The following is a 17,721-nucleotide window of genomic DNA, read 5'->3' as shown; positions in this document are numbered from 1 at the left end:
ACCGTCAGTAACTCGTTTGGAACCCGTGTACTGGATCTCGAGGCTCGTCGCAGTAGATTCGTTTGCACACCAACCGAAAAACCCTCGTCTGAGCGTCCTTCTTCCTCACCAGTCGGTAAACAAGTATCTGCATCGGAGAAACAGCCTCCGCACCAGGGCTTCGCTATGTCGAGTGTACTACGGGGATAATGTCCGGATGGAGGCCTTTTCATTGGAGCTCTGTTCATGCTAAAGCTTCTCAGAAGCATTTCGCAGGCTTCTCAAACTGAGAAAGCAGACTCACCAAGGCGGGCTCCGTATACACCTACCAATTTCGCTTGCTTTTTTTTTTTTTTCTCTTGCGTTCTCCCAAACCCATCTCCCATGTCCGCCACAATTGCCGCCGTATTATCGAGCTCATTTGTCTAAGCATCCATCCCGTTGACAAGCTTAACCACATCTGTTCTCAACTCTGACTCGCCCATCTCGCTTCGTGATGGTCGTCAATGCCCCCATCAGTCCCAACTGGGTCCAGCGGGAAATTCGAGCATCACTTGTGCCCATGTCCTGGTTGCCATTGCTTGTCTTTCATGACCTAGGAGATGGATTAGGTAGATCCGTAGGTTGCCAGGCGGTGGCCAATGTGTGCTCGCTGTAGATCCCACGTGTGTTCTGGCAAAACAAGCAATTTAGCGAACAAGCGCGCACCCATTGACCGGGGGTTATCTGGGTTTGTTTACTGGACCCATCCGAACTTTGCGCCATGGGGGTCCCATCTCCTAACATGAATGTGAGAGCCTCAGATCTCAGAGGATATTCAGGGCTTAGGCCTGACAGTCTCAGCTGAGTGCGCCAGGTCGGGAACTCAAGTATGCGTTACATTGTATGGCTGACTACGTCAACCGACACTCGAGCTTCATTGCGAGCTTCGCGTTCGTAAACTAACGATTAAAAAAACACTTTAGGGTGCAAATCTTTTGTGTTTTACAAGGCCGAGTCGTTGATGAGGTTGGACTTGGAAGGCTGATGATTTTCAACGAAGTACAGAGTGGAGGAATTGAAATGTGAGGTGAGAGATAGGTGAAGCGTGATATCGAATCTGAGCCATTCACATGTACTGTCTCATGGCGCGGTTACGTCGAGGGTTTGTTGGGCATTTGTGACCCTAGGATGCTGTCTTTTTTGTCGACGTGAATTCTCCGCCACCCGCAGCGCAGAGGATACCTGCGCCAAAGAGAATGAATGTAATACATCATCATCAAAGCAGCGGCTGGAGTACAGTGATCCTGCTGGTCGCGAGAGGATACCTACTGCATGCAGGAACCGCCCCTGGCAGACACATGCCGACGTCGCAAGGCCCATGCAGATCCAGCAGATTCCCGCCTTTCTGGGCAACCAAACACACCAGGTGCGCTTCATCCAGGGGCGGTCAACGGCCCCTTCCGCCAGCCGGACCGCCGCCCGACAGCCACTTCCCTTTCCCCTATCCGCTCAGCCGAGACCTCCCCTTGGCCCGCCTCCTGGCGAGGATCTTGCGCCCGTTCTTGGTCCGGACCCGGCTGAGGAACCCGTGCGTCCTCGCGCGCTTGAGCCGGCTGGTCCGCGCCACCGTCGGCCGGGGCCCGCACCTGATCTGGGACGCGACGCCGCCGAGCGCCGGGTGTGACGTGATGGTGGTCTTGGGCACCAGGTCCAGCACCGAGGCCGTTTGCGACTGTTCGGCGATCGCGACGGGCGCGAAGCCGAGCGGCGAGTGCGACGAGCGGAATAACGGGCTAGTCCGGGGGCAGGTCGTTGGCCTGAGGGAGGGCAGCGAGGAGAAGTGCCTGTTTGGGTTTTTTTTTGGTTCCGCGGGGTTAGCACACCATGTCTATCTATACGTGGAGCAGCGCGCCCACGGATTCGGCCGTGGTCGACAGGTTGCCTGGCCCTTTGTCTCCGCACCTTTGCGACCCCCCTAGCCTCCGCGTCACAACGCCTGGTATCCTCTGCGCGGGAGCCGCCGCCATCCGAAGGCGCGGAGCGATCGCGGCGATCGACGCCATGGTGTCCAGTGAGCTACCTAGGTCGGGAAGGAAGGAATGGCGTCAAGAAATGTCGTCGCCCCAAGACCTCCCTCGCACCTAATTGCTCGCCTGGGTGGGGTTTGGCTGTTGGAGTAAGGTGGTTGTCAATTGGCCGTTGGGTGTGGTCGCTTTTGCTGGTCACGATTTTCAGCCTTGTTGTCTCATGCGGGCTGTTGAGGCCATTTTTTTGCTATCAACGGCATCCTCCGGCCATGTGCCGCATTTCATGCAGGGGTCCATTAGCTCAAGGACGGGCTATGTGGGTCCCCCGCTTTGCACCATGCGGGCAGCTGGGAACTCCAGAGTGACCAATGACGCGAGTTCGCAAAGTTGCACCTGGATGGTTCAATCGAGTCTGATACTCGGGGCTTTTCCATCTTTCCAACCAAAATCAATGTCGTCTAATACATCGCAAGATAACGCGTATAATCTCCCTAGACCACCAAACCAAGGCCTATTCCCCCTTCTTTTGTCACCTTTTGTCGCCAAATCCTAACCTTTGAACCATAAACCAGCAAGACCTTGACAGCATTGCTCGTCTAGAGATCTAAGCATGAGGTATAACAATATCTACTGCACTGGAATTCCCACACACTTTTCTAACCACCGCTTTCTAGAGCTCGTCCCTGCCAGTGGCTTTGGTGGCCTTGTCTTCACCTGACGTCTCGACCTTTTCAGTCGATTGCCAGTTGAGAGCCCTCAGCCTCTCCGACAGGATTGGGTGGGAGAAGTGGTAGCTGGCATACATCCAGTCCGCATCCATGGTGCTAAGGTTCTGGATCTGCAGCTTGATGAGCGACCGAGCCAGCTCCGACTGGTAGCCGAGGTCCTTGGCAAACTTGTCCGCCTGGAACTCGTACTTGCGGCTCAGAACATTCATGCCGAGTTGGATCAACACATCCATAGGCGCGAGCGCGTCCGAGAAGAGCAGGAAGCCGATGATTATCGGGTGCGAGGTGAATCCGAAGTCGGCATAGAGTGAGTTGTTGTTGATGAAGACAGAGAAAAGTGTGAAAACGTATAGGAAGTGCATCTACCCGTGCGAATGTGGCACACCGTCAGCGCCTGCTTGCCCCGAGGAATCAAGTCACAGCGTAGGGGGTGAGGCAAGTGGTGACGAGAACTAACCTGAGCGATTCCAAACAGTCTGGTCGTGTGACCCAGCTTCCAGTGGCCGAGCTCATGACCGAGAACGGCAACAACTTCTTGCGTCTCGCTCTTCTCGATCAACGTGTCGTAAATGACAATGTGCTTCTTCCAGGGCAGACCGAAGAAATAGGCGTTGCTGTGGGCGGACCGCTTGCTTCCGTCGATGACATAGAGCTCATGGAGCGGGAACTTGAGCCTTTTGGCCAGGTCCTCGACACCAGTTTTGAGCGGGCCGGGCTCCAGGGGCGAGAGCTTGTTGAACAGGGGCAGAATGGCAATAGGGTAGACAGTGATCATGAAGACCTGCAGGAAGGCACCAAAGAGCCACAGGTAGTAGAAGAATTGGTTGCCCGTCTTCTGGATGATTTTGAGGAAGCCAGCGAGAATAGGTGGTGCCAGGATGAAGGTGAGCATCTGCGACTTGAGCATGTCTGTGATGAAGAGCTTAGGTGTCGACTTGTTGAAGCCGAACTTCTCCTCAAGAACGAACGTGTGGTAGATGGAACCGGGCAACGACATCAGTTGTTGGATCATGACGAAAGATAGGACGAAGACGATTGACTGCGAGATTTCACCGGTGAAGTAGGCCGGGGCGAAGCGGAGGAGCAGGTTGCCGGACCAAGCCCACAGCTTGGGGAGCACGTCGAGTTGGATGAAGGCGATGTTCTGGATCTGACCCCACAGCTTGGTTACGAAATCGTACTTGGCCTTTGCGCGGCCGTACGCCTGGCTCTTGTCGAAGACATCCTGCGAAACCTCGCGCTCCAGAACCTTGGGGGGCTTCGTCTTCTGCAGGTACTGGTACTGGCGCAACGAGAATAGGCCCTCGAGGAGGTATTGTCCGACAGAGAAGCCGATGATCAGCTTCTTCCACGGGAAGAGTGGGCGGTCGAGAAACCGCGCAAGTTTCTAGGCGGGGGCGGGCGCACCGGGCCTTTTGTTAGTTTCGCGATCAATGACCATGGCGTCGATGGAGGAGGGGTTCCCTAGCTGCTGCCAGGGATAGCCGCGCGGGCACCAGGATGCGCCGTGACGTACCTGCAAGAAATCCATCTTGCGATGGGAGCGCAACGTGAGCGCAATCCTCTATACGAGTGAAACGAAGTGCCAGACAGAAACGACAGAATGAAAAGAAACTATTTGTCGATGCGCAAAAGACTAGAAATCGAGTTCCAGAGAAGATGAAGAAGAAACCGTGTTTGATCCCAAGCCAGACGCGCGACAGACGCAGTAGCGTTGCATGACAAGGCTTCCCTGCGCTTAGGTGGTCCCTGCAGCAGAGTGGAGAAGGATGTGAAACCTGTCCTTTGAACTCGGGTGGGCGGCTGTTGACAAGTGTGGCTTTCGTTGGCGTGGCTGTGAATACCTATTTAGCACGATGTGGGCTGGCACGCTGGGTGGTGAGGTCAGTGGCTTGGAATTAAACAGTGCATCGAAGCTATCTTACGGGCGAATTGCCTGCATTTTCAATTACAAACTTGGCCTTCAAGCTTTCTCCATTGCCAGCTCCTGAATCTACCAGGCCTTAGGAACAGGTCTAGGCGGATGGAACACGACTACCCCCTTGAGCTCTCGAATCAGGTTCGAGGAACCCTCATATTTGCCTGCACCCTTTCCAGGAGCTGCTCTCGGGTATCCGAGGATTGTGGATGAAGATTCCTCTGTCGAGAATGCAACGCCAGGATTACAATTCATCAGCTCTGTCAACGACACCGTTGCTGGAAAATTAGGGTAGAACATACCGCCGCAAGCCAGCGCCTCAGCTCTTCCCTGGTCCAGTTTTCCGGGTCTCCTGTAGGATCCGGCTGTGCAGGAAACATATCTCCGCCCCAAATCGCCCATATAGCAGCACCAGTTACCAGTCCGGTGAATGCTTGGGGTCGTCAGATACGTCTTACTGTCATTATCGGCAAGGCGCTCCTGGCTGATTCGACATTTACCTACCCAGCACTGCATTCTAATGCCGCCCATGTCAGCACGTATCTCTTCAAGGGCAGTGCCACCTTACGTACCTTGGATTTCATAGCATTGTCTAATGGAGTCGGCATAGCTCCTTGGGCGCAGACAGTGCCTGCGATGTTGTGGTATAGTGACAATGAAGGCGAAGTTGTGGCTTGAGATGAGATATCGACGCGTGAAGGACGCGAGACAGATATGCACCAAACCCAGGGGTATGGAGGCACATAAATGACAAGTCTGAACGAGCAAGGAGGTAGGTAGGTATGCAACGATTAATAAAGACGAGTATGACTATTCCTAGAGGATAAGAACACTTGTTAACCAACACGAGTCTGAGTGGATTGCTGTCGTCATCCCTTCCCAGCCCAAAGACCGGTCACAAGTCAGGCTGGCGCCACATTAATGTGCGCGTCAGCCACGCATGTGCTGGAAATCGCGGGGTTGATCAGTCGACATGCACGCCACTGAATATCTCCAGCGCCTTTGAAGCGTCCGACAGGACCAGATAACATCCACCTCGTAGGCGCCTACCTGGCGACAGTGCCTTGATAACTATATGAGAAATGAGCTGCCCATGAAGATTCTCACTTTACTCTGCTCGTATCCCAATGTTGCCTCGCCAGGAACAACTTTCCGTCGGCAGCGGAGCGCTTTGAAAAGCCCTTGGCACAGCAAGCACCGCCCCAGTGGGGCAGCTCCCGAGCTGAGCGAATCCCAGCACCCCACCTACCCCGAGGCGTGGCGATAGCGGAGCAGCCAGGTCGATGAATTTGCCGCCCACAAACCAGACTGCGGCTTCACCAAAATACAACTTGCAACAGCCAAAAATCACCGCGACGAATTTCTCTCCCGAAACAGCCTCAAAAACCACCGCCAAAATGCCCAGGGAAGTCGCCGACATCAAGAAGGTACGTTGTATTGCTAATTCGGTCGCCAGTGGATTTGTGGCGAGTGATCTCTGTCTTTTTTTCTGCGACTGACATTTTGTGGCATCACAGTTCATCGAGATCTGCCGGAGGAAGGATGCTTCCTGTGAGTCCGCCCTCGCGTCGAACGGCAGTTGCCCCCGAGCAATTGGATTAGCGAACGACCGCAGACTGCCCACGCATGCTCGCCCTGAAAGAAGTCACGTATTTTTTTTTTTCTGACACGGAGGCCACGGGCGGTTGATATAGCGGCGAGGATCAAGAAGAACAAGAAGTCGAATCAGGTCAAGTTCAAGGTCCGGTGCCAGACGCACCTGTACACCCTGATCCTGAAGGACGCCGAGAAGGCCGAGAAGCTCAAGCAGAGCCTGCCTCCCAGTACGATCTGATCCCTCCCCCGAAGCCGAACCATCGGCCGAGCTACTCCCCGCCGTCCTTACGGCAAGAGCCTGTCCGCTAACCTAACCATCACCCCCCTTCGCCAGACCTGACTGTCATCGAGGTTAGCAAGAAGGAGAAGAAGGCCAAGTCCTCATAGATGCGCGGTCTCTTTGTGGCTTGACTTGATTTCTTGCGCTTGTGGGCTTTTCAACTGGGACTGTGGGACGGGATTGACGATGACGGACGCGTGTTACGCATCGTGCCCTGGAGGAAGGGTGGTATTCATGATCGGCGTCTGGGCATACCTTGGAATCCAGGACAACAAAAAAAAGATCCATTAACGTCTTGGGAGACCCCGTGCACTGTCGTATACTGGCTTGTGGAGTTGGCTACTGTGATGTGCTGTAGATTGGCATATTTTCTTCTCCTTCGTCGCTTTTTATTCTTCCACTCCCCCGATAATTCATCTGCTACTTCTCCTGCCCTCACTTGTTCCCCTTCCTGATTTTCCCCCTTACGTTTTGCCACATCTTTTTGACTTTCTTTTCCCCGGCTCTTTTCCTGCCGCTGGCATGTCTCCCGTGGTCTTTCCCGTCTTTTATATTCCATCTTTCGGCATGCTTCCCTTCTGCTTGTATTCTAATTGAGGTGCTTTTCTTATTTCTATCTTTTCTTTCTCTTGTCAAGATTCGACACCTCCCCTCATAAAAATACGTGATGGTATCAGTGCGAGGTGATGTGGCGCGGCTGGGCTCAGCCACAGGAGCGAGCCCCGCATCTTTGGACATTGTGCCCGTATCTTACCTTAGTCACCACATAGACATTGCCGGCGCTTACGGGGGCTGCTCTTGAGTCAACGGTTCCCTTTCCGCGCCGCGGGAACGGACGTGTCCGTGCTGCGGGAGGCTGTGTGGGGGAGGTGATGACGGGGCCCAAGAGGTGCCTCCGTGGTTCTGATTCTCCAGCATGCATCGCAGGCGTGTCAGACCTGGCGGACATTTGAGCGGAGGAAAAAGGCCGGCGAACTTCCCATCGGCCTTTAGAAGATTAGGGTTTTGACTGGTAGGGTTGAGATCATAGCGGTAATGGGTCTCCTGACTCTCAATGCAATGCATCCCACCCTTCCCATATCCCCCGAATATCTAGCGTGCCTGATTTGGCCACATTGGCCTGATCACATTGGCTTGACCGCATTGAGGTGGTGTAGGGTATAGAATCGGAAGATAGGTGTGATGAATCGAGCAGCAACTTGAAGAAACAACAACATGCTCAATCAGAGCTTGTCCATGCGTACAGGGATCCAGATGCAGTCGGCCACAGGAGTTACGCTTCCAAGTGGAGTGGATGGTGTTCGTCGGCCTTTTGTAAACTTGCGTGGCCTTCCTAGTAGTTACGTGGTGTTACAACTCTGGGCTGCAAACACCCAGCTTCCCGTCTTTTGTTGGCCCAATCTTTTGAAATCCGAGTAGTCAAGACTTCAAAAAACGGCGATGTCCCTTGGCGATTCGGGGTCCCAGACGACTAGCCTCTCGACCAACCGTGGCCCAAGTGTTACCGACTGCCTGGGTGGTAGCAAGCTGCGATCCATCGGCCGTGGCTGTCGTGGCCACAAAAGTCGGCGGTAGTGTCCCAGGCCATCCCAGCGACCCCTGCAAGGCACCGCGCACACCGGCATCGGGACCCCTTTTTTGTGCGGAGGGCAACCAATGGGCGCGGTGGGTGTCGGCTCCCATGCAGCTGCTGGTGATCGACCCACCGTGCTTCAATGCTCCACGACGCCCAGTTTCCATGATGCAGCCGGGAATTCCAGCACGTCGGAAAGCCCGGGCTTCCATTTCGTCGTCCTCTGGTCATGCGGAACAAGTGGACGCCACACAATATGGGGGACAGACAGAGTTGGTAATTGGCGAGAGCAGATTGGGGTGCGTGCGCCCAAGGCCAGCCTCCCATTCGCGCTAGCTCAGATCGGGGCCTGGTCATGTCATTCCAGAACTGGCACAGCACTTTCCGCCCCTGTCTTTGATCTCCTGGAATTGGATTTTCTGGAAAGGCGAATGAGCCGCGCGTGGCCGCAAGGGGGTGGATAACGACAGAGGAGCATAGCGCCAAATGTTTTTTTCTCCCTCCTCTCTCTTTTTACTCCTTCAGCAAAGCCGCCCCGACGCACACTACATATCGGATAATACGCGACCGCCCGAGACCTGACTGACTCCGATCACCGCCGACTTGCTGCTGCTGCTTCCGTTGCTCCTGCTATCTAAGCCCCCACGCACGTCACACCCGTGCCTGTGTCCCGCCCCAACAAAGTCTTGACGTACGACCAGACAACAACCGGGCCTGCTTCATCTTACTGCCGGCGCGCGCACCCACGGATCCTTTTGCCGTGCCCTCCCTCCCTTCTCTCCCAGCCAGGCATCCGTCCTCGCTGTCATTCCGTTTCCACCCCTTCTCTTTCTCCTCCGCATCGTCTGCCACAACAGCGTATTCCGAGACGAGGGATCCCCGCGCCCGTCCCGTATATAGACTTTGGGCTGCCCGTTTCTAATCTCTGGCCAGCCAAGTCACTTCGCCCAATTGTCACTCGAGCCATCCAAGCGACGTCTCCGGGGCCCGGCTCTTTGTCTGGGTTCCCTTAACTACCGGCGCCGACCGCCTAACCTAACTTGAGCAAGTAGGTAGCCTGTTCGGTATATATGGGCCTCCTCTCGGCCTAATCGAAGCTTCGTCAAGGTTGCAGCAGCACCAGGAGCTATGTTTCGTCCAATTACCTCGCGAGCTCAACTAACACCAGACGTCTCCACCTGAACAGTACCATCTGTTTTTACCACGGCCGAACCCGACTCAAGACGACGGCCTACGTGACTTTCTCCCTAGTTGCTGCTCAGTCACACCCGATTTCTCGCTTCCAAAGACGATTCTTCCCGCCATCACCCACCGTATACAAACAGCCGGCCGCCTTCACCATCAGCGACTATGAGTGGGACTAATGGACTCCACGCCGCCGTGGATGGCCTTCATATAAACGGAAACGGCAAAGGCCACGTCACTATCAGCGCAAACGGAAACGGAAACGGAACCAACGGAGCAAAAGGAAGCAACGGCACACTGAGGGTCAAGATGGCTAGGAAACAGTCTAGTCCCATGCAGCCGGCCTTCATGGTCTCGGCACCGGGCAAGGTCATTGTGTGGGGAGAGCACTCGGTTGTGCACGGCAGGGTAACGTCCGCCCCGGCGCAAGACGTGGAGGTTGCTGCTGCTTGGCAATGGTTCGGTCTGCTAACTTGTCATGGTCTGGTCGCAGGCTGCCATCGCCGCCACAATAAACCTGAGGTCATATCTGCTGGTGACCTCGCTATCCAAGTCGAAGAGGACGGTGACGCTCAGGTTTCCCGATATCGACCTGATACACACATGGAGCGTCGATGACCTGCCATGGTCGACATTTTCGCACCCGTCCAAGAAGAAATCGTACTACAGCCTCGTCACGGCACTCGATGACGACCTCGTGGAGGCAATACAGCCGCACTTAACGTCCATCTCGCCCGACAAGCCTGAGGCAGAGCGAAAGGTGCACCTTAACTCAGCGGCCGCCTTCCTCTACCTCTTCCTCTCGCTGGGCTCCCAGGGGTTTCCCGGCTGCATCTACACGCTCCGTTCCACAATACCCCTTGGCGCCGGTCTGGGTTCCAGCGCCTCCATCGCGGTGTGCCTGTCAACTGCGCTCCTGCTGCAACTGCGGACACTCTCAGGTCCGCACCCGGACCAGCCGTCCGAGGAGGCGCAACTCCAGATCGAACGCATCAACAGATGGGCCTACGTGGCCGAAATGTGCATACACGGCAACCCCTCGGGCGTCGACAACACGGTCTCGACACAGGGCAAGGCTGTTGTGTTTCAGCGCACCGACTACAACGGCCCGCCATTTGTTAGGCCGCTCTGGGACTTCCCGGAGTTGCCGCTGCTGCTTGTGGACACCAAGCAGGCCAAGTCGACGGCGCACGAAGTGGCAAAGGTGAAAAGGCTCAAGGACGCGCACCCCAAGCTGGTGGGCACCATCCTGGATGCCATGGACCGCGTGACGCAGGACGCTTTAAAGCTCATAAGCGAGGACGATTTCGATAGCGAAGAGCTCGAATGCCTTAACAAGGTGGGCGAGCTTATGACTATCAACCACGGCCTGCTCGTGGCGCTGGGCGTGTCGCACCCGCGGCTCGAGCGCGTGCGCGAGCTCGTCGATCACGAGGAGATCGGGTGGACCAAGCTCACGGGCGCGGGCGGCGGTGGCTGTTCCATCTCGCTGGTTCGCCCGGACGCGCCCAAGGAGAAGTTGGCGCGGCTTCAGGAACGGCTTGAGGAGGAGGGCTACGAGGCGTTCAGGACCACACTCGGCGGTGATGGCGTCGGCGTGCTCTGGCCGGCGGTACTGCGGAACGGCATGGACGAAGACCACGAGGGCGGCATGGAGATCGACATGGAGAAGTTTCTCAACGCGGATGGTACCGAGGGCGTCGAGCGCCTTGTTGGCGTCCACGGCGGTGGCGGCGAGAGGGAAGGTTGGAAGTTCTGGAGGGTTGGGACGCATTGAGCTTTCTCGTTAGAAGAGAAGTGACACTAATTTCTGATGGGTTTGTCGAGGCAAGCGGGCGAGTGGCGTGAACGGATCTAATTATCTAAAACAGCAAAAGCACAAAAAACCTGGAAGCAAAAGACGAGGAACGGGCTCCCAATGTCAACTTTGGACGTCTTCCTGTTCTTGTCCCTGCTATTTACATCCTTTAGATAGTTGTAGTGAGGTTGGAACAAAGTTCGGAGGCCTTTTATCACGTAAATCGTGCGCACCGCCACGTCTACAAGAGAGTGAAGATGGGTCCGGTTCATCGAGGGGTATTGACTGTTGCTAGGCAGAAAAGAGATGATGTTAGTGGATGTTGGTTCTAGTATTGTTCATGGCGTCCTTGGTATTGTTCTCAGCCTTGAGAGCTAGCTCCATTTGTCAAGCGATGTCTTGACGACGGGATGGGCTGATGGAATGAATGGGTGGGTCGAAGTGCCCCGCATCCGTTGGCTTGACCATCACGGTTGCGAAGGCGGGAAGCTCTCCACACGCCTCATGCCCACTGTCGCATGCAGTCTAACCAGTAACCCCCAGGTCGTCTCCCTTGATCGTTGCATGCAAGTCATTTGAGTAACAAAAACCACCCCACCCGCCCGGCCTGTCCTGACCTCGTCGAAATAGAGGACAGGCGGACCCGAATCGGACGGTGCAACAAAGGGACGACAATGCCGCCGAAAAAGGCAGCTGCCAAGGCCAAAGAAGCAGAGAGTGAGTGCTGCTACTTCCCCCCCCAGGGACTCCCATTCTCATGACTCCCATTTTCATGACCCCCATTGCCCCTCCCTCTTCCTTTCGCTCTGCGCATCGCAACTCTCCCTGGCTAACTGGACAACGCGACCCCTCCTCCGCCACCACCAGAAGCCAAAGCAGCAGCAGCAGCAGCAGCACCACCACCACCACCCCCACCCCCGCCGAGCACGGTCAGCGAGCGGAGCAGACAGCGGTACGAGGCCGCGAACCCGCTGGACGAGGCGATCCGTAAGGTCGGCATCAGCGGCCTCACGCCGGAGCAGCGGCAGACGTGGGCGAACATCAAGTACGTGCGCGACACGCTCGCCGACAGTAGTAGCGGCAGCAGCAGCAGCGGCGGCCACGGCAGCGGCAGCAGGAAGGGTGGCCAGCTCGGCAACAAGGCCCAGCGCGAGATCTGGCGCTCCTTCAACGAGTCCGGGCTCCCGCTCCGCGCCCTACGGAGGCCCACCCGCTGGGGGTCCGCCGTCGGTGAGCTCTCGCCGGACCAGTTTCGCGCCCGCGCCGACCGCCGACTCCGCCTGACGGCGCTGCAGGTCGAGCACCGCGCCTTTTTGGACAAGCGAGAACGTGCCGCCGCCGCCGCCGCCTCCACAACAGCAGACGCTGCCGACCCACCCCCAACAGCACTCTTGGAAGCCGAGATCGACGAGGAGAAGAGGCGTCGGAAAGAGATGGCAAGGCTGAGACAGGAGCTCTACGGGGAGATGACGGGTTCGCTCGCAAGCGACCCGGCGTGGGATGATGTCGTGCCCATTCCACTCGTGGAGCCTGAAGGAGCCCTGGCGTCTATCAATTACTCGGATGACTACGCCGAAGGTTGGTTAAATATGCTCAGTGATCTTTACTGTTTGTACGCAGCATGGCTGACCTTGCTGAACTGGGCGTGCAGCTATATCGTACCTGCGGGCGGTTATGGCAAACAAGGAGTATTCGCCGCGGTGCCTCAAACTGACGGAGCATGTCATCGACATGAACCCGGCGCACTACACCGTCTGGCTCTACCGCTTCTCGATCGTGCAGGCGCTCGCGATCCCGATCCCGGACGAGATCGAGTGGCTCAACACGGTGGCGCTCGAGCATCTGAAGAACTATCAGATCTGGCACCACCGCAACCTGCTCATCGAGGCATACCACCCCACGATCGCGGCGGACCGCGACGAAGTGGCCCGCCTGGCCGCGTCGGAGCGGGCCTTCATCGCGGCCATGCTGCGCGAGGACACCAAGAACTATCACGTCTGGTCCTACCGCCAGTTCCTGGTTCGCCGGCTGGGAATCTGGCGCGACCCGGAGGAGATGGCGGCTGTCGAGCGGCTCATCAAGGACGACGTGCGCAACAACTCGGCCTGGGCGCACCGCTTCTTCCTCGTCTTCTCGGACCCGGAGTCGGCGACCGAGGGCTCGCACTCGACCGAGCCCGACCCTGCCGTCCCCGCCGACGTGATCGACCGCGAGGTGGCGTACGCGCGGGCGGGCATCGAGCTGGCGCCGCAGAACCAGAGCCCCTGGAACTACCTGCGCGGCGTGCTGGTCAAGGGGTCTCGCCTCCTGTCGACGGTGGAGGACCTCGTGCGGACCTTTGTGGCGGACCTGGGGGACGAGGAGAAGGAGGAGGTCAAGAGCACGCACGCGCTCGACCTCCTGGCCGAGATCTGCGCCGAGAAGGGCGACAAGGACGCCGCGGCGCTCTGCCTGGACCGCCTGGGCGACAAGTGGGACCGCATACGCAAGGGGTACTGGGACTGGAGGAAACGGACGCTGCCTGAAGAGGGGGATAAGGGGAGCATCCCGATCAGGTGACGAAAACACAGGTCGGCAGCAGCGGCAGCAGTAACAGTCTTCTACTTTATATCGTATCGCAGAAAGGCCGTTATCAGTCGCTTTGACGCAGAGGATAGAGTATCAAGCTGTCTGTTCTTCTGCTTGCGGGAGGCTAACACTGCAGTTCTTGTTTCAGGGGCATTAGATAGGCGAGGGAGTTGCGAGCGGAAGAGGGAATTTTTTTTTTTTTTTTTTTTTGGAAAAGTGTTGTATAAAAACAACTTTTCTCTCGTCAAGCAAAGAACTTTCCCCAATAATTCGGGAGGATAAGCAATGAAATCCGAACCCCTGGTGTTCGCTGGGACCGTCATTGTGTCCAGCCGACGGGCGAAGTGCAGCGATTAACCCCTAAGCTGGCATGTTGGGATGCCGACAGCAAAAGATCCTCCGTCCGCCCCCGCCCCTACATGGCGCGGTAGTTCTGGCTCAGGACCAGGAAGCGCTTGGCATTGCGCGGGGCCTTGGACCCCATTGACTCCCAGTTGGGCACCAGCACAAAGACCTCGGTGAAGGGCCTCCTAGGCGCGTCCTTGTCGGTGCCGAACTGGACGGCGCCGTTGACCATGGCCATGATGGAGACCTTGGCGTCGCGCTCGGCCCTGTCGCGGGCCGAGCCGCGGTTTTGTTGTTTCTGCTGTTGTTGTTGCTGCTGCAGCTGGGAGTCGGGGCAGGCGACGAGAAAGTTGGGGTTGAGCACGTGGGCGTCGAAACCCTCGATGTCGTACTTGACGCGGCTGCCGTTGGCCTGGGTCTCGAGCAGGCGCTCCAGCTCGGCCGGGTCCTTGACCACGAGGCCGTTGACGCTGATGTCGGCCGTGATGCTGGCGGCCGCGTAGCTGGGGCTGCCGTTGACGTAGAAGCTCCGCAGCGGCTTGCGGTCGCTGGCGCTGGCGTAGTACCAGTCGATGAAGGCCTGAGCGCCTGTTTTTGGGAGTTTTTTTTTGTTTGCTTGTTTTAGGTTCTGGTCTGGCGCTACTCACTTCTGCGACTGCAGCTTCACAAAGTGATGTGATCTGCTTAGGGAGGTGTCGGCAGAGTGAGTGTGAGAGTGCCTGTTTGCTTACCTTCTGCCGAGGTCTTGACCTCGGTATCCTCGGCTGCGCCAGCCATGATGAAGACTGACGCTTTCCCCCTTTCGGACCCCCTCCCGAGAAGTCCTCCGCGCCGCCCTCTTTACCTCTATTCTTGTGATCTTTGGTCCGCGGAGACGCGGCAGTGTGTGAGTTTAGGATTGTATACAGCGTATGAGGCAGGCCTGACCGCCAAGTAAATATGAAGAATATCACGGGCGGTCAAGCTGCTAGGGTTGGAAATACCTAGAGGTGAAGCGGTGACAACAGGAGTCTTGAGGGGGATATTCCGACCGTCTTTTAATACGCAAGTCGTGGCTCGTTTGTCCGTGGTATTCTTGAGAGTTGCAGCCTGGGCGTTTGTTGCTTGCTGGTTAGGCTCGGCTCCATGTGGAGGCGGCACCTCTCTGGTCTGCACAGTGACATACCCCACAAACCCGCACAGTGACAGTCGGCCCATAGTTTTTTTCATCCCCTGCCGTCACAGCTCCTCCTCCCATGTCTTGGGGTCGCGTCTTCGATTTTAGAGCCTCTATTTCCATGTCGACTACGGCACCCGCTTGGCCAGCCCACAGGTCGAAATGCAGCGCATATCGCTGTCGAGAATACGGCAGCTCTCGCGTCTGCGTCCCACCCCCGCGTCTCCTTTCGCGCCTCGATGGGTTTGCGCGGCATGTGAGCGCCGCGGGGGTGTCTCGCGGCGCCTGGCCAGCACCTCGACCCCCACGACACCAGCAGATGCGACCTCCCAGAAGCCCTACTACGTGACGACGCCAATCTTCTACGTCAACGCCTGTACGTGAGGCCTCGGGATCGGCCGGCCGCATCCATGCCATGTCTCTGACGCCGTCGTGCCCTTCCCCCCGCAGCCCCCCACATCGGCCACATGTACACCATGGTCCTCGCCGACGTCCTCAAGAGGTACCGCGTGCTCCGCGGGGAGCGGGCGCTCCTCTGCACCGGCACCGACGAACACGGCACCAAGATCCAGCGCGCGGCCGCCCAGAACGACATGGAGCCCAAGCAGCTCTGCGACGCCAACTCGGCCGTCTTCGCCGACCTCGCGCGCGCCTCCCAGGTGGACAACGACTTCTTCGTCCGCACCACCGACGAGGACCACAAGGACGCCGTGTGTTACTTCTGGGACACGCTCGTGCGCCGCGGCTACATCTACGAGGACAAGCACGCGGGCTGGTACTGCGTCAGCGACGAGACCTTCTACCCCGAGTCCCTGATCGAGAAGCGCATGGACCCCGTGACGGGCAAGGTGTTCCTGGCCTCCAAGGAGAGCGGCGCCGCCGTCGAGTGGGTCGAGGAGAAGACGTACCAGTTCCGCATGACGGCCCTCCGCGACCGCCTGCTGGACTTTTACAAGGAGAACCCGGACTGGGTCGTGCCGCTTTCGCGTATGCGCGAGGTCGAGGACTGGGTCCGCAACAACCTCGAGGACCTCTCCGTCTCTCGGCCCGCGAGCCGGCTTAGATGGGGCATCCCCGTGCCCGACGACCCCAGCCAGACTATCTACGTCTGGCTCGACGCCCTGGTCAACTACATCACCAAGGCCGGCTACCCGGGCTGGGCTCCTGGGCGTGAGAGCGAGGGCGGCTGGCCGGCAGACGTGCACGTCGTTGGAAAGGACATTGTGCGCTTTCACTGCATCTACTGGCCTGCGCTGCTCATGGCTGCGGACCTGCCGCTGCCCCGCAAGGTGCTCACGCACGGCCACTGGACGCTTGGCAACCGCAAGATGTCCAAGTCGGTGGGGAACGTGGTCAACCCCTTTCTCGCCATGGACCGGTTCGGTGTCGACGCCGTCCGCTACTTCCTCATGTCGCCAGCCAACATTAGCGACGACGCCGACTACGGCAACGAGCTTGTGGTGGACAAGTACAAGAAGCAGCTCCAGTCAGGACTGGGGAACCTGCTCGGCCGCGTGACCCGGTCCAAGTGCTGGAACGTCTCCGAAACGGTCGCTCGCGCCTGTGCGCATCCGGCCGTCTACCAGCTGCCGTCGCAACACCAAATTTTGACAGCGCTCCCTGTGGCCGTGGAGAAGCACTTTGAGCAGCCGGAGCCGGAGCGGGCTCTGCGTGAGATTATGAGCATCGTCGTGCAGGTGAGGGGGATGTTTCTTGTCCTCGGATTCTGCCCTTTGCTTCTAGGTCATTTGCTATGCTAACAAACGCACTCGTTCACGCATGGAAAAGACCAACAAATTCATCACAGACATGGCCCCCTGGGAGTTGGTCAAACACCCGGACGGCGCGGACAAGCAGAAGCAGATGACTGCAACCATCTTTTACTGCGCCGAGGCGCTAAGGATCTCGGGCATCCTACTGCAGCCATTCATGCCAACCAAGGCCGCCGAGCTCCTGGACATCTTGGGCGTGCACGAGACCCGACGGACGTGGGCTTACACCAATGTCGGGGCCGACTCGGAGTATGGCGCCCCGTTCCGGCACCCTGGTGGGGGTGCCTTTGAAGGCCTTTTTCCGCCGCTGCCAGTGGCGTCGTGAGATTTGAGGGTGTTGTTGCTCTGGCCGCTGGCTTGTAAGAATAGAGCCAAACGAGAAGCGATAGACGTGATGCAAGGGACATGAAATAATGACTGCAAAAATGTGGCGTGTAGATATAATAAACGCTGGTCATATCTCATGTGTAAAAAGTCCGTAGTGGGATCAGTGTCGAGCTTGGCTCTAATAATGGGCCAATGGCAAGGGATTTCTGTCATGATAAACTGTTTTGGCTTTGACTCTTTGCCAACAGCCAGACCCCGCAGCACCTTCCAGCTCAAGCTCGCAATGAGGCTCAACGAGAGCACAGGTAAAGATAGTTCTGCACAGTAGCATCTCCTCCATACCTTCCCCTTGGTGCTGGCTGACAACAAGCCAAAAACCCCGCAGCCATCTCCACGGCCCACGTCCTGCTGGTGCCCTACGACCGGCGCCATGTCCTGACGTACCACCAGTGGATGGAAGACCCGGTTTGCCTACTGCCTACCCCCC

The 17,721-nt window shown here is 57.4% G+C and overlaps 9 protein-coding genes across 9 annotated transcripts in view; 4 read left to right on the top strand and 5 right to left on the bottom strand.

Annotated features, from left to right (window-relative positions):
* Positions 1-1,462: 1,462 nt before the first annotated feature.
* Positions 1,463-2,024, bottom strand: GGTG_06254 (hypothetical protein; the record flags this gene model as incomplete). Its single annotated transcript, XM_009224070.1, has 2 exons — positions 1,463-1,805; positions 1,924-2,024. The coding sequence occupies 2 exons, from the start codon at positions 2,022-2,024 to the stop codon at positions 1,463-1,465; spliced, it is 444 nt and encodes a 147-aa protein (XP_009222334.1).
* A 255-nt stretch (positions 2,025-2,279) lies between these two features.
* GGTG_06253 (CAAX prenyl protease 1) lies at positions 2,280-4,406 on the bottom strand. Its single transcript, XM_009224069.1, has 3 exons — positions 4,233-4,406; positions 3,174-4,103; positions 2,280-3,078 (listed from the first exon to the last, which is right to left on the bottom strand). The coding sequence occupies exons 1-3, from the start codon at positions 4,245-4,247 to the stop codon at positions 2,659-2,661; spliced, it is 1,365 nt and encodes a 454-aa protein (XP_009222333.1). The 5' UTR covers positions 4,248-4,406; the 3' UTR covers positions 2,280-2,658.
* A 158-nt stretch (positions 4,407-4,564) lies between these two features.
* On the bottom strand, positions 4,565-5,218 carry GGTG_06252 (hypothetical protein; the record flags this gene model as incomplete). The annotated part of the gene is made up of 3 exons (XM_009224068.1): positions 4,565-4,587; positions 4,937-5,144; positions 5,207-5,218. The coding sequence occupies 3 exons, from the start codon at positions 5,216-5,218 to the stop codon at positions 4,565-4,567; spliced, it is 243 nt and encodes an 80-aa protein (XP_009222332.1).
* Positions 5,219-5,628: 410 nt separating this feature from the next.
* Positions 5,629-6,888, top strand: GGTG_06251 (ribosomal protein L38e). The gene is made up of 4 exons (XM_009224067.1): positions 5,629-6,061; positions 6,152-6,185; positions 6,329-6,457; positions 6,565-6,888. Exons 1-4 carry the CDS (start codon positions 5,918-5,920, stop codon positions 6,615-6,617), a joined length of 360 nt encoding a protein of 119 aa, XP_009222331.1. The 5' UTR covers positions 5,629-5,917; the 3' UTR covers positions 6,618-6,888.
* Positions 6,889-7,929: 1,041 nt separating this feature from the next.
* On the bottom strand, positions 7,930-8,335 carry GGTG_06250 (hypothetical protein; the record flags this gene model as incomplete). The annotated part of the gene is made up of 1 exon (XM_009224066.1): positions 7,930-8,335. The coding sequence occupies exon 1, from the start codon at positions 8,293-8,295 to the stop codon at positions 7,930-7,932; it is 366 nt and encodes a 121-aa protein (XP_009222330.1). The 5' UTR covers positions 8,296-8,335.
* On the top strand, positions 8,241-11,398 carry GGTG_06249 (hypothetical protein). The gene is made up of 3 exons (XM_009224065.1): positions 8,241-9,131; positions 9,270-9,676; positions 9,762-11,398. The coding sequence occupies exons 2-3, from the start codon at positions 9,434-9,436 to the stop codon at positions 11,043-11,045; spliced, it is 1,527 nt and encodes a 508-aa protein (XP_009222329.1). The 5' UTR covers positions 8,241-9,131; positions 9,270-9,433; the 3' UTR covers positions 11,046-11,398.
* A 193-nt stretch (positions 11,399-11,591) lies between these two features.
* GGTG_06248 (hypothetical protein) lies at positions 11,592-13,948 on the top strand. The gene is made up of 3 exons (XM_009224064.1): positions 11,592-11,783; positions 11,934-12,644; positions 12,718-13,948. The coding sequence occupies exons 1-3, from the start codon at positions 11,741-11,743 to the stop codon at positions 13,623-13,625; spliced, it is 1,662 nt and encodes a 553-aa protein (XP_009222328.1). The 5' UTR covers positions 11,592-11,740; the 3' UTR covers positions 13,626-13,948.
* On the bottom strand, positions 13,658-15,122 carry GGTG_06247 (hypothetical protein). Its single transcript, XM_009224063.1, has 3 exons — positions 14,963-15,122; positions 14,711-14,838; positions 13,658-14,567 (listed from the first exon to the last, which is right to left on the bottom strand). Exons 2-3 carry the CDS (start codon positions 14,754-14,756, stop codon positions 14,050-14,052), a joined length of 564 nt encoding a protein of 187 aa, XP_009222327.1. The 5' UTR covers positions 14,757-14,838; positions 14,963-15,122; the 3' UTR covers positions 13,658-14,049.
* Positions 15,123-15,200: 78 nt separating this feature from the next.
* The window catches only part of GGTG_06246 (methionyl-tRNA synthetase), a 4,062-nt gene continuing 1,541 nt past the window's right edge, over positions 15,201-17,721 (top strand). The window contains exons 1-4 of the mRNA XM_009224062.1: positions 15,201-15,511; positions 15,586-16,832; positions 16,924-17,539; positions 17,620-17,699. Coding sequence (XP_009222326.1) covers positions 15,298-15,511; positions 15,586-16,832; positions 16,924-17,232 — 1,770 coding nt within the window. The 5' untranslated portion in view covers positions 15,201-15,297 and the 3' untranslated portion in view covers positions 17,233-17,539; positions 17,620-17,699. The remainder of the gene's footprint in view (positions 15,512-15,585; positions 16,833-16,923; positions 17,540-17,619; positions 17,700-17,721) is intronic.

Source organism: Gaeumannomyces tritici, assembly GCF_000145635.1.
Source record: "Gaeumannomyces tritici R3-111a-1 unplaced genomic scaffold supercont2.3, whole genome shotgun sequence".
Taxonomy (NCBI): domain Eukaryota; kingdom Fungi; phylum Ascomycota; class Sordariomycetes; order Magnaporthales; family Magnaporthaceae; genus Gaeumannomyces; species Gaeumannomyces tritici.
The sequence above is the reverse complement of the archived record's forward strand: the minus strand, read 5'-3'. Positions and strand labels throughout refer to the sequence as shown.

Bases quoted from the DNA above. Each gene is read 5' to 3' on its own strand.
- GGTG_06253 (XM_009224069.1), bottom strand. The intron at 3,079-3,173 runs GTTAGTTCTCGT...TCGCACGGGTAG, and splicing joins GACTGTTTGGAATCGCTCAG to ATGCACTTCCTATACGTTTT.
- GGTG_06249 (XM_009224065.1), top strand. From the start codon at position 9,434: ATGAGTGGGACTAATGGACTCCACGCCGCCGTGGATGGCCTTCATATA. The intron at 9,677-9,761 runs GTAACGTCCGCC...GTCTGGTCGCAG, and splicing joins ACTCGGTTGTGCACGGCAGG to GCTGCCATCGCCGCCACAAT.
- GGTG_06248 (XM_009224064.1), top strand. From the start codon at position 11,741: ATGCCGCCGAAAAAGGCAGCTGCCAAGGCCAAAGAAGCAGAGA. The intron at 11,784-11,933 runs GTGAGTGCTGCT...CGCCACCACCAG, and splicing joins CAAGGCCAAAGAAGCAGAGA to AAGCCAAAGCAGCAGCAGCA. The intron at 12,645-12,717 runs GTTGGTTAAATA...CTGGGCGTGCAG, and splicing joins CTCGGATGACTACGCCGAAG to CTATATCGTACCTGCGGGCG.
- GGTG_06247 (XM_009224063.1), bottom strand. From the start codon at position 14,756: ATGGCTGGCGCAGCCGAGGATACCGAGGTCAAGACCTCGGCAGAAG. The intron at 14,568-14,710 runs GTAAGCAAACAG...TCCCAAAAACAG, and splicing joins GGTCAAGACCTCGGCAGAAG to GCGCTCAGGCCTTCATCGAC.
- GGTG_06251 (XM_009224067.1), top strand. From the start codon at position 5,918: ATGAATTTGCCGCCCACAAACCAGACTGCGGCTTCACCAAAATACAAC. The intron at 6,186-6,328 runs GTGAGTCCGCCC...CGGTTGATATAG, and splicing joins CCGGAGGAAGGATGCTTCCT to CGGCGAGGATCAAGAAGAAC. The intron at 6,458-6,564 runs GTACGATCTGAT...CCCCTTCGCCAG, and splicing joins CAAGCAGAGCCTGCCTCCCA to ACCTGACTGTCATCGAGGTT.